Raw genomic sequence first — 13,936 nt, forward strand, 5'->3', positions numbered from 1 at the left:
CACCTGCACAGCAGTACTGCACAGGCGCAGAACACTCCCATGTATGGAAGCATGGCAGGGGCGCACATGCGAGTGCGGAGAAGCCCACGACTGGCTGCATCTGGGCTGATTCCAGGACAACAGAGTAGCCGGCGAGGTCAGTGAAGGAGGGATCGCACCTCATGGGGCTAGAAGAAGCCCCAGGTAAGTAGAAATATGCCTAGTGTCCTCATCTCAGGTATTACTTAAAGCCTATACCGATGCCTAACTTAAAGAGACTCTGAAGCGAGAATAACTCTCGCTTCAGAGCTCATAGTTAGCAGGGGCATGTGTGCCCCTGCTAAAACGCCGCTATCCCGTGGCTAAACGGGGGTCCCTTCACCCCCAACCCCCCCCTGCAAAATCAACGACCAACTTGGTCGTAAATTTTGCTTTTCCTGGAGGCAGGGCTAACGGCTGCAGCCCTGCCTCTCAGCGCGTCTATCAGGTGCGCATCGCCGCCTCTCCCCTGCCCCTCTCAGTGAAGGAAGACTGAGAGGGGCGGGGGAGAGGCGGAGGTACGCGTCTGATAGACGCACGGGAGGCAGGGCTGCGGCGGTTAGCCCTGCCCCAATGCGGAAGCGCTCCCCCGCTGCACGGAAGGGATTTGGGGGATAAGGGACCCCCGTTAAGCCGCGGGATAGCGGCGTTTTAGCAGGGGCACACATGCCCCTGCTATCTATGAGGTCTGAAGCGCTTCAAACTCTTTAAATCGGCCGAGAAAGACCACCTCGATAATTAGTGTACCGCAGCCACTGGGCGTATTTACTCAACCCCAGCAACGCCGATCCCATTGTTCGCACCTCTCATGCACACGCCGACCCCCCCCCCCCCCCCCCCCCCCCCCCCCCCCCCACACACACACACACACACACACCAACACAGCGCATCATCGGCTACACAGCTGGTACGCATGTATGCAGCTCTGCCCTTCGATGTCGCACAAGGGGATCAGGTACTAATTCCTGACAGGAAACATCCGTTAATGGTGTGTACGCACCTTAAAGAGAATCTGTAAGGGAAAAAGTCCTCCAATGGGGTACTTGCCTCGGGAGGGGGAAGTACCTGCCCTCACGGCAAGCCTGCAGAGACAGGTCCTGATGGTTTTCAACAGGTTTTGGACTAATCCATTTCCTTGTAGGAGATTCTCAATATCTCCTTTCTTCTGTACAAAAGCACCCCCTATGGGCTGTCCCACACCACTAGTGCAGTGTGTCCTGATGGGAGGAGTCCCATTTCAGTGTTGTGATTGCAAAAGCTGTGCATATAGCATTTAAGGAATGATTGCGCTGTGATTCTCATTCCCGGACAGGAATCACAAACGCACGGTGAAAAATTGCTAGCTTTTTATTCAACGTTTTTCAATGTGAAATAGCCCTAAACGATCTCAAGCCTCCCTGGTCAGCTTCCCTACATGTTTACACAATATTCTTGCAGTTGGTCTGAGCAACTGCTGTTCACAAAGTGCTTTTGAAAATTAAAGAAATCCCTGAGGCTGAGTTCACAGTGGTCAGTTGCATAACTTGCGTGTTAGAATGACTGTGAACTGCAATGGAGTCTGGCCATAGACTTTATTACAAAGCCTGGCTGCATGCAACGAGTTAGAATAACGCAATCTGTTACTGTGAACAGGCTAATAGAATTGTATGGGCAGTGAGTTGACCTGCAGAATTATTCTGCAACGCATCTGACCATGGTGAACTGGGCCTCAGAATCTTCTGTAAGGAGATGGACTATTCCAAAACTTGTTAGATCTGTCAGATGTTTGCTGCTGTAATATAAGCGACAGGAACATAGGAGAAAATTGATATACAGTGCATTTTACTCAAGGAGAAATGTACTGCTTATAAAGTATGTGTACACCTGTACTTTACATTTTAAACGATAATGCATAAAGGTGATGAATCTGCACTCCCAATTCAATGCAGTGTGCAGGCCTCAGGATCAATAGAAGAGCAAAGCTTATAGAAGAAACAGAATTCCTGGCAATGATAGGCTGCACCACCAATTGATGAATACAAATCGCTTTTATCACTATCGTGAAAAAAAGTAGGCAGTTAAAGGCTGGGTGCACATTGTCAGTGCGTGAAAGGTCGCGGTTTCTGCCTTGTGCGTTTGTGCATACAGTCCGCAGGACGTCCGATGACGTCAGCGCGACCGCGTGAGACACACGTTGGATTGCACAAGAGCCTGACCTGGAAGCCAGCCTGGCCAGGTCGGGTGAGGCACCGGAGAAGACTGGGAGCCTCCGGAGCGGCGTCGAGGGCACGTCCTGCCTGCCACGGGTAAGTGGATTAGTATTTTTATTTTTTTAACCAACTCCATGGACACTCCCTTTTTAATAGTTAAATAAATATGGCAGTCTACATATTCTTCTCACTTCAGTTATCCTTTAAATGGGCAATGCTTAAATGACAAACCGCCACATTTAGAACTGTCCCTAAATCACTTATGGGCACCGTGGGCGAGCGACAGGTCCTCAGTAAACAGGACAGCAGCCTGCAGAGGCTACAGAATTTGACAACTGTAGTAAGAGTGATATGGAGGCTGCCATATTTTTTTTCCGTTTAAGCAATACTAGTTGCCTGGCTGTCCTGCTGATCCTCTGCCTTATACTTTTAGCCATAGCCCCTGACCAAGCATGCAGCAGATCAGGTATTTCTGACATTATTGTCACATCTGGCAAGATTAGCTGCATGCTTGTTTCTGGTGTGTGATTCAGACACCACTGCAGCCAAATAGAACAGCAGAGCTGGCAGGCAACTAGTATTGTTTAATGGGAAATAAATAGGGCAGCCTCCATATTTTTCTCACTACAGTTGTCCTTTAGTACACACAATGCAATTTTCCACCAGACCGACAGTCGATTATTTCCAATCTTCTTTTTCTTTTTCTGATCGATTATGTATAGAAGTGATCAGAAAATCGATCAGGAATCCGATCCAACCTTTCGGGAAATAATCGTCTTGACCGTCTGACAAAAAAAATTGCATTGTGTGTGTACCAGGCACTAGGGGCTTGATTCACTAAACCGTGATAACTCAAATATCACACCTTATCAAAGATATCACACCTTATTAAAGTTAACATACCTTATCAGAGTAGCATAGCGAGCGTTACAAACTTATGCCTGCCAATTGGCAATGGCACTCGTCCTGCCCTGAGCCCCTGTGGGTTTGTAGCGCTCGCTATGCCACTCGGATAAGGCGTGTCATATCTTTGATAGGTGTGATATTTGAGTTATCACTGTTTAGTGAATCAAGCCCTAAGTGTCTCTCTATCTGCTGCAGGGACTGGAATTGGCTGTCGTCCTTGCTTCAGAACCCCACTGTCAGCTCCATCCTCTCCTCCCTGCTGCTGCAGGAAATCATGCCTCTGCCGCTTTAACGCACAGCGCTGCTCTCCCAGCATTCTCCGGGCACATCGCTGTGAGTGTGCAGCGGGCGAGGCGTGATGCAGCGAGGGCATCCTTAGAGAATCGCCCGCCCGCCTGCTGGGATCTTCCCTGTTTCTCCCCCTCTCGCTCGGCTCTGTAGTACATCCTTCCCTCCCTCTCCCTTGGCATGTTGTGACTCTCATTCGCTGGATCCGCCTGGCCTGACAGCAGAAGAAGGGGGGGAACATGCCGAAGAGTTGCAGGTGAATCGGCCAGCGAAGGGGACACAGCGCAGCGGTGAGTGACTCTCTGCCCGGGCTCCATGCATCAGCCTGTAGCACACACCTTTATTTATAGGGATTCCTTTCTATTGTATCCTTTTTTGCCGTTCAGGCGATCCAGAGATTCCACACCTTAAACTGCAACACAGCCGCCCCTCTTGCAAGCCTTATATTAAATTATTCAGAGAAGAAGAGTGGAGGAGATACAGTTCTAAGCTGGCAATCCCTAAGGGGGATAGATCTCCCTGAAGCTAGCCCTGCCTACAGCTTACTAATATAATGCACACAGCCATTTATCAGGATAGATGGTTGTTTTTGCTTTTGTAGGATTGATTCCAGCCCAGTTTTTCTCTAATGCATTAAGGAATGTCTGTTTAGGAGAATTAAGGTGGTTTGCGTGTCACCGGTGCAAAAGGTGATGTATGGCGTGCAGCGACCTCTGCCAGCCAATCGGATTGGGCGGTGTAGGGGACGGGCAGCTAGAGCTCAGTCTCGCCTTGCTTGCAGAACTGGGATCCTGCGTTCAGTCTACGGCAGGAGCCTGCGTGGAGAGTTTGTATGGACTCCCCGTGCATGCGTGGGTTTTGCGGGGTAAGGTCCTACAAATTAGGGGTTGTTTATTATAATTGTTATTATGATTTACGCCCATGCTCAGCTGGGTAAACCACTTCATTAGACAAGCAATTTGCGGCAATCTGTGTAGCATATTGTGATTATGGAAGACAGGTTCTCTTTGGCCATAGAAAAATGGAAGAAATTCTAAAATCAAAATGATGATTGTCGTTTTCCCAAGTCCATCAAAATATTCATGCATTGTTTCCCGACTAGCTGCTGGTATTCGACTTCAGATCAAGTGTTTGTTTTATCGTTGATTGCGTTGCGGACGTTAGGCTTTCGTCTGTTGTAGATGCCAGCGTTTGCAGTAGCATTAGATTGCTAGCTCCTCTGCAGGCAGAGATTGGTCAGCGTTCTAGATGAAGGGGTGTGGAGTGTTAGTGATATATAATGACAGCAATTGAAAACCGATTAAGTTTCTGTGATATAACCAGAGCAAAGAATCCTTTATTTTGGTTGGTTCTGACAATTGACATATTTTTTTTAATCCTCAAGGTGATGAGGGAGGAATCTCTTGGGATGCTAGCAGAGCATGCTGGGACATGTGGTTCCTGTCGGCTGGGATTCACCTTAGGGGCCAGTTAGGTGTCAGTAGGGTTGATGCTGGTTCTAGTAGTTCCCTAACAATCCCAGACCTGTCTTTTTTTTTTTTTTTTTTGGTTGTTTTGTAAATCAGAACGGTGTCTTTGCAGCCAATTAAAATTTAGCTTGTTTTGAGATCTTACTAATGTGTAATCTTATTGGTTGCTTCAGGTTAATGCACATCTGACATCCACCAGTGCACTTTTTTAAGTGGACCTGAACTCAGAACTTCCTCTCTGCTGTAGAAGATAAGCAACTGCGGTAATAACCTTTAGGCCTCTTTCACAGTGGGACGTTAGTCACACGTTCGAAAATTTTAGAACGCAGACTAACGCACAGCAATGCAAAGTCTGTGCGACATTCACAGTGCACACGTTCCGTTGTGTGCAACGTGTAGCAATATTTAGAAAGTGCTGCATGCTGTGCGTTTAGCAATACATTTGCTGCGTTATGTGTGTTGCACATGCTCAGTAAGGTTTTTTTCTGTTAAAAAAAAATGTAACGCATGTGCCGTTTTGTTCCATCAGTATGCGCCGAAAACGGTGCACCGAGAGACACAACGCAGTGCAAACTAACGTCCAATTTCATAACATACATGCGCTGCGTTAGGCGCACATTGTGTGACTTTAACGTCGCATCAAACGCAATGTCCCACTGTGAAAGGGGCCTAACAGAAAAACATGTCTTTCATACAGCTAATACAAATCCTGCAATAATGCTGCAGTGTCTACTTCCTTTTTTCATGCAAGCAGACATAGGGTTACCATCCTGTGTTTACAAATTAACTGCTCTGCCGAGGCAGCCAGCTAACAGCTGAGAGATAAAATTACAGTTTTGATTAGTCACAGATGAGGGGGAATTAGGCTAAACTCTTTGGATATTGCTCTGTTTTTTTCTATCCTGTTCTTCAGGTCCACTTTAAAGAGAACCTGAACTGAAAATTAAAAGTCAAAATAAACATGTCATACTTACCTCCTGTGTAGTCCCCTCATCAATCTTTCTCCTCTCCTGCGTCCCATTTGTCCACTGTGATCAATGGAATTCTCCCTCCTCCATTTTAAAAATGGCCATTACCCTATAACAGCTTCCTAGTCAGCAAACTGTTAAACTGTAATATCGCCCAATTGAGCCATAGGGAAACATGGACATTACCTTGCACATTCAGTTGTAACTGACAGCAGCTGATATATAACTGACAGCAACTGGTATATTTCAGTTCTGACAAAATATTGTCAGAACTGTAAGGGATCACTGTAAGAAGAGAATGGTGAGCTTCTGAGAGGAACTAACTGTGAGGTTAGTATCTAATATTAATTTGCAGGTAATATTTTAAATTTTACTCAGTTCAGGTTCCCTTTAAACATGCAAGCTCATGGGCTGTAAGTAATTGTCACTGGCCTTGAACAATAGGTTATTGAAGGATCTTGCCACCTGCTGACAGCTGGTCGTAGAATAACTATAAAAAAAATGATTGCTCTAGACTGAGTATGCCCAGAAAGTGCACCTGTCGTTCAATCGAAGGGCAGAAAGCAATGGTACCTATAGTGACAGGATGATGCTTGTTTATAAAGCACACAGTCATAAAACATCCAAGCTGCTGTTGGAGATCGCAGCTTCTGATGCCCACTGTTCTGCTCGGATATCGAAACAACTCCCTCTGGTTTGCCAGTGTAAAATGGCACTCACAGCATTTAAATCTGTATCGCCATTTTAGTTCCAGTTTTCTACTCTTTGGATGGGCCTTTGCTGCAGACACTTTGCTATAGTGTACTTTAAAGGACCACTGTAAAGAGAAGTATATGGGTGGTGTTGACTGTTACAAACACTAACCCAGGGCTGGGCAAACTACGGCCTGCAGGCCCAGTTCGGCCCACGTGCCATTACGAAGCCATAAATTTAAAAATCTGTGCAGCGCTCGTACATGGGAAGAACTTACCCAAGCGCACTCTCCAGCGGCGATCTTCATGGCAATGGCAGCACCATGTGACCTGCCTTGTTTGTACCAGTGTGTCACATGATGCCGCCATCACCATGGAGATCGCCTCTGGAAAGTGTGATTGGGAAAGTAAACCCTCAATCTCCAAATCCAAAAAGCTTTATTGGCAGGACCAAATACATTTAGCATTGCCAAAGCAAAACAAAACATTCACATGGGGAGGGAGATTGTGGGAATAAGGGAAGGATAATGGGGGTTGGGGTATATAGTCCATAGGTGTGAGGAGGATGTAAGGGACAGCATGGGGGACTGGGATATACAGTCCATAGGGGGGTATTGGGGGGAATACAGTCCATGTGGTATCATGTTCTTCTCAGTTGGTGTCAGGCTGTGACATATCGGGCAGCTATTTGCACGGTTGTTTCCTCCTCCCCCAGTAGGATGTAGAGTTTCCTCTCCTCATCTGTGGAGGTAAAATCCTGGATGTGGGCGGAGAGTCTCTGGAAGTGGGTGGTCCTCACAGGTGCTGATTTGCTGCAGTGTAGCAGGAAGTGGGCCTCCTCCTCCAAGACCTCCTGGTCGCGTTGTCTGCACAGTCTCTCCTCCCGGGGCTTCCATGTCTGTCTGTGCCGCCCTGTCTCTACCTCCAGGTTGTGGGCGCTCAGACGGTACAGGCTCAGGGTCTGTCTGTCTTTGTGGTGGTGTAGCCGAGATATCTCTCCCCGCACTTGCTTTCTCCGGAGGAAGGGAGGAAGACGGACACTGTTATTGCGGGCCGCATTCTAGAGGAAAGCAGCCCGATCAAAGAGAGGTTTGCTCACCCCTTCACTAACCCCTCCCATTGTTTATTTTGAAGGGGTGTGGCTACAGCACAAGTGGTTGTAGTTTGAGAATGTTAATGAGATGCAAGTAATTCCAATTCCAAATTTTATGCAAATAAATACCTGAACTGGGTAACCTTATTTAAAATAAACACATGAGGTAACTTCAAATGAACATTACATAGTTACCTTGCCATCAGTTCCTCTCAGAAGCTCACCATTTTCTTCTGACAATGATCCCTTCCAGTTCTGACAGCATTTTGTCAGAACTGAATTATATCATTTGCTGTCCGTTATATATCAGTTGTTGTCAGTTATAGCTGAGGGGACAACTGATGTGCCAGGTAATAGCCATGTTTTATGGCTCAAGTGGGAGATATTACAGTGTGCTGACCAGAAAGCTGTTGTGGGGTGATGGCCATTTTCAAAATGGAGGATGGAGAATTCTCTTGATCACAGTGGACAAACAGGACGCGGGACAGGAGAAAGAGAATGAGGAGTAGACTACACTGGAGGTAAGTATGACTTGTGTATTATTTTTTTTTAATTTTCAGTTCAGGTTTTCTTTAAAATTTGGACTGTCAGAATCCACAGGAAGCTGATTTGATTGGCCCAATTCCAGGCTGCATATGATTTACATTCCATTGGTGTTCAAGCTAGAATTAGTTGTAGATCATTGGCTGTCTGTAATGTTACCAGTAGTGATGGGAATTCCGGCTCTTCTCGGAGAATCGGCTCTTCTGAATCGGCTCCCATTTAAGAGCCGGCTCTTACGGCTCTCAATCGGCTCTTCATTAAATATTACTGGACACCACTCAGAATCGGAGGAAAAGCCCCGCCCCCGTCTCCATGACAACTGCTGACTGCTTCGCTGACTGGGGCAATCCCTCCTGCTACTGCTCTGCTCCGCCCCATACACTCCTACAAGCTGCAGGAGAAGGACTACATCTCCCAGCATGCCTCAGCGCCCTTTATTACACAGCAAATCAGAGCTGTGTGGGGCGGCTGAGGCATCGGCTCTTTCAAACCTGAGAGCCGGCTCTTGTTCACAGCAAAGAGCCGGCTCGTTCGTGAACGACCCATCACTAGTTACCAGGGCATCGTGGGATGAAAAGTGGGAGGAGATGAGGCTGGCCACTTCTCAACCTTCCTTCAGAGTCGAGTCGAGTCGGTCATTTTACTACGAGATGATGCCTGATCGACAAAGATCTTTTAGCAATTACCAGGGCTGTTTTCCCACCTTGCACCCTTCTGCATTTAGGCTATGGATAGAACACAAGGGGGCAAAGAGGCGCCCAGTGGTTTGATAAAATTACATTAAAAAACAAAAGAAAAAGTGAGGTGGCTTACCTCAATGAAGACTAATTCATGAAATACAGTAAATTAATTATATGTTGCACTGGCAACGCATTTCATAGGTCTATGCCCGCTTCATCAGGGCAAATATATTGGCAAAGGGTGCTTTGAGCTAAGATAGCACCACCTTGGCTTCTTTTTTGGGTGTTCAGTCACCCTCTTCACTAGCAGCTTATGGGTGGGGTGTGGCCTTGGGATGGGAGTAAGAATTGTAAGTTATCCCTGCCAAAATGGATGACCCCCATAGGGAAGGTGGGGGGCGTATGAGGGAAACTGGGTGTTTGGAGGGTGGCAGGCACTTTGTTTTCATAGGGAGGGATAAGGATTGAAAGTGGACCTGAACTCTTGCACAGGGCGGCGTGAAAACAGAGAAATGCACCCTGTATGTATTCAGAGAGTCTAACCTAATTCTCCTTCATCTCTCATTAATCACGACTGTAATTATGATCTCTCAGCTGTGTGAGCTGGCTGCCTCGCCAGAGTAGCTAATTTGTAAACACTGGATCTTAACCTTGTGTCTGCTTCCATGAAAGCAGAAAGTAGATTCGATGCAGTTATTGCAGGATTTGTATCCGCTGTAACAAAGACATTTTTTTAAAGGTTATTATGCTGCTGCTTATCTTTTAGAGCAAAGGGGAAGTTCTGAGTTCAGATCCAATAATAAAAAAAAAAATCACAGGTCAGCATTGTCACTTTTCTGAGAGGTTTCCTTTAACAAACACATGAGCCTCCTGTTTGGTCAGGAAAGGCTATGCAGCATATATTGTATTTAGTGTGGGAAGAGGTTATAAAACTGTAAATGGAATTCTAGTAGAGTGATTTGTTACGTTACTTGCAGGGCTGTAACTCATATGGCTACAGGTCATTGCGTGTATGTATACATGCCGTGCGTATGTGCGCGCGTGTGTGACATGCATGTACAAGTGTGTGTGTGTGTGTGTGTATGTATGTCATGTATGTATAAATGAACTGTGTGTGTGCATAACTTACAACTGTCCCTTTTTCATAGGGGCAGTCCCTCTTTGGGAACCAAATTTGTCCCTCATTTGTCCCTCTTTCAAGACAGATGTACAGATCCGTCTACATATATGTATTTTTCTGCTGAAATAAAATGTTTAATACACTCTAAATTTAAAGGACAACTGAGAGGAATATGGAGGCTGCCATATTTATTTCCTTTTAAGCAATACCAGTTGCCCTGCTATCCTGCTGATCCTCAGCCTCTAATACGATTAGCCATAGCCCCTGAACAAGCATGCAGCAGATCAGGTGTTTCTGACATTGCCAGATCTGACTAGATCAGCTGCATGCTTGTTTCAGGTGTGTGATTTAGCCACTACTGCAGCCAAAGAGATCAGCAGGGCTGCCAGGCAACTGGTATTGTTTAAAATGAAATAAATATGGCAGCCTCCATATCCCTCTTGTTACTGTCCTTTAATTTCTGTCATCTAAATTGATATATTTCTTATTTTTCAAGGTCAACCACTTAAAGTGGACACAAATTAAAAATGCAAGATTTCAGAAATAAAATCTAATTTCTAAATTATAATAACAGCAGCCTTTTTTTCAGCTGCATAGTGACAAATATAAAATATTTTACATTTATTGGGGGAACCCCTCCCTTCCTTTCATATTGCCGGGACAGAATCCGTCAAACTGGTGGAGGAGATAAAAAAAAAACACAGGCTGCTACTGATGATGTCACAGGGGAGGTGATCTCAGCTTGTGTGAGATTTCACATAGATGAGGCCCCTGTGAGGGAGGATAGCTGATGACAAACACCCATTATCTAAAACCTCCTACTAAGCTCATAAGTAATGGCTGCCACCTGTATAACCCTAGTTATGAAAAGAGAAGGGTGAAAAGCATGCACTGAAATGCTCATAGGCTTGAAGGAGTGTTTATTTATCTTTGTATGTGTCAGAATAGTGCAACTAAATATTTTGAATTAAAAAAAATGTTTGGTTTGGGTCCGCTTTAAAGAGATTATGTAACGAAAAAAAATCCCCTGGAGGGTACTTGCCTCAGTAGGGGGAAGCCTCTGGACCCTATCGAGGCTTCCCCCGACAATTTGTCAGGCTGTGCAATATTTACCTTTTCTGGCTCCAGCGGGGGCGCTGTTGCGGCTCTTCCCACGGAGATAGGCGAAAATAGCCGATCTCCATCGCGTCCACTCTATTGCACAGGCGCAGGAGACTTGCGCCTGCGCAGTAGATCGGCACGTCAGCGATCGGCTATTTCCGCCTATCTCCGACCAGAGAGCCAATCCTGCACTGGAGCTGGGAAGGTAAATATTTACATCCCGCTGTTCGGGGAGCTTTATCTCCGCCACCGTGGGACCGAGGAGGACAGGGGAAGCCTCAATATGATCCGGAGGCTTCCCCAACCCGAGGTGAGTACCCCTCAGGGGAACTTTTTTCGTTACGGATTTTCTTTAAGGGACCGTAGGCTTACACCTCCCCCTCCCCATTGACCCAGCTATTTTTTACTAATTAGGCCACTGCAGCTTTAAGGCCAAGCTGCAGGGCCGTACAATTCAGCACACAAGTGATTTCCCCCCCCCCCCTCCTCTTTTCTGCCCACCAACAGAGCTTTCTGTTGGTGGGCTGGGATCACTGGTTTTTTTTTTTTAATGTATTTATTTATATATATTTTTTTTAAATAATGTTTTTTCATTTTTTTTTTTTTTCGCCTTCCCTCACTGTCACCGCCAGCCAATAACAGCGGATCACTACTGTGTCTCTCAGGTGGTCAGCACAGCTAGTATACACACCCTAGCAATTTTGTCAGAGTATCCAATCATTTTTATCATAATTGGGGAAAAATTGAACATACGTGTGTGGTACATTGGTCAGATTTTTTAAATGTTACAATCAGTCAGAAAAATTGATTGCAATTCTTAAATTGAACAGATATTTAAAAATTGTATGGTGTGTGGCCACCTTTATGGTGGCCATACACAGTACAATAAAAACGTTCTACTTTCCCGTTTATTCAATCTAAATGATCGAATTATTGAATGAAAGTTGAATTTTTTTTTTTCGATCAAGAAATTCGAACGATTATCCCGTTTTTCCAGGAAAAATGATTGGACCTGCTGGAAAAATCTTTATATTCGATCTAACGGAATAATCAAACTAAATTATCTAATTGAAAAATTGTACCATGTATGGCCACCTTTAAGCTCAACACACACCATACAATCTTGGTTGTACAGATTTACCAAATCTATGTAAGGGCCTGTACACACTGCTGCGCTTGCGCTGCTTTTTTAAAAACGCATGCGTTTTTAAAATCGCAAGGTCTTTTGAAAAAGAATGAAAATCGTGATGACTTGTACACACTGGTGCGATGCGTTTTTAGAAAAACGCAATCGCAGTGCCTGCTGCGCTTTTTTAAGCACAGCGCATGAAAAACGCATTAAAAACGCATGCGCTTGCATTTTTGCCTGCGTTTTTCAGAAGTCAGTATCCCAGAAGACTCTGCAATCTCCTGATTCCTGTTGAATGTAAACTAGAAAAAAAAACAAAGGATTCTTTAGCCAATCAGCAATTACAAGAAAAACGCAAACGCACAAAAAAACTACATGCTTTAAAAACGTTTTTTCAGTGTGTACAGGCCCTAATATAAGGGCCAACAGATAGAAAACACCTTTAACCACTTCCGGATACCGGGTGGTTTGGCTGATCTGTGCTGCGGGGGCTCTTCAGCCCGCAGCACAGATCAGAAATCAGGCAGGGCGATCAGACCTCCCCCCTTTTTTCCCCACTAGGGGGATGTCCTGCTGGGGGGGTCTGATCGCCGCCGCTCTGCTGTGCCTTGCGGGGGGGGGGGCTCCTCAAAGCCCCCCTCCGCAGCACTAGTCCTCCCTCTGCCTCCTTCCCTCCCTCTCCCGTCCCCTGTGTGCGGCGCAGGGCGGAAAGCCGTCCTGCTGCGGATAGGATAGGCTTTAGCCTATCAGATGCCGGCGATCCCCGGCCAATCAGAGGCCGGGGATCGCCGATCTCCTCTACGGCGCTGCTGCTGCGCAGCGCCGTATATATGTAAACACCGGGGAAGATCTTCCCCGCGTGTTTACATTTACCCTGCGAGCTGCGATCGGCGGCTCGCAGGGTGTTCACGGAGACACCCTCCGTGAACTGACATGGAACGGCCGCTCATACGAGCGGCCGTTTCCATGGAAACCACTTCAGGATTCAGGGGCGTAGTTAAGCGTACGCAGAATCCTGAAGTGGTTAATGATTAATTGGATAAGCTCTTATACTACATGAAAGTGGTAAGATTGAACAACCAAGATTGTATGGTGTGTTGAGCCTTAAGGTGGCCATACATGGTACAATTTTTCAATTAGATAATTTAGTTTGATTATTCCGTTAGATCGAATATAAAGATTTTCCAGCATGTCCGATAATTTTTCCCGAAAAAACGGGATAATCGTTAAAATTTCTTGATCGAAAAAAAAAAAAATATTTTCAACTTTCATTCAATTCGATCATTTAGATCGAATAAACGGAAAAATTGAACGTTTTTATTGTATCGTGTATGGCCACCATTAGAGAGAGAAACCAAAGCCTGAGTCATAAGTTGTGCTTTTCCACTAAGTAGCTCCCATTGGTTGTCACCATATGCAAGTTATGTGGTATTGGTGGATTAGTGGTCACATGGCTGACATTAGTCCAATGGAAACAGCTCAGTTTAGGCAGGAAGGGGAGGGCTGACATAACAACTCAGGCCCATGTCCTCCTGTATAAACTGCTGGACACAGGTTCACTTTAAAGTTTCCTTCATGTATTGCTTTATCCTATGTAACAAACCATCTGTGTAGAAGTCCTTTTGTAACTAAAGACCAAATTATAAATATTCTCTTTGAACTTCAGTCAGAAGCTGCTGTAGCTTTTGTAGGGAACTTGCTGGAAACCATGGCAACCATGTACAGCTTGGTGCTGAAATC

The 13,936-nt window shown here is 45.7% G+C and overlaps 1 protein-coding gene and 1 long non-coding RNA gene across 7 annotated transcripts in view; one reads left to right on the top strand and one right to left on the bottom strand.

Annotated features, from left to right (window-relative positions):
- LOC137518115 (uncharacterized) overlaps window positions 1–13,936 on the bottom strand; it is a 215,036-nt gene that overhangs the window by 198,094 nt on the left and 3,006 nt on the right. The gene's annotated exons all lie outside the window — the stretch shown is intronic.
- Window positions 1–13,936, top strand: part of CDK14 (cyclin dependent kinase 14) — a 579,759-nt gene that overhangs the window by 111,583 nt on the left and 454,240 nt on the right. Inside the window, exon 1 of one of the 6 annotated variants that reach the window (XM_068235464.1) lies at window positions 3,449–3,691. The exons of 3 other annotated variants lie outside the window; for them this stretch is intronic. Coding sequence is in view for 2 of the 3 variants with exons in the window: in XM_068235462.1 (XP_068091563.1) it covers window positions 13,721–13,750 (30 nt within the window). In the remaining variant the exon portion in view is untranslated. Of the gene's footprint in view, window positions 1–3,448; window positions 3,692–13,667; window positions 13,751–13,936 lie in introns of those variants that run through there. 2 more of the 6 variants (XM_068235462.1, XM_068235468.1) reach the window with 2 other exon arrangements.

This window comes from Hyperolius riggenbachi, chromosome 5 (assembly GCF_040937935.1).
Source record: "Hyperolius riggenbachi isolate aHypRig1 chromosome 5, aHypRig1.pri, whole genome shotgun sequence".
NCBI lineage: Eukaryota > Metazoa > Chordata > Amphibia > Anura > Hyperoliidae > Hyperolius > Hyperolius riggenbachi.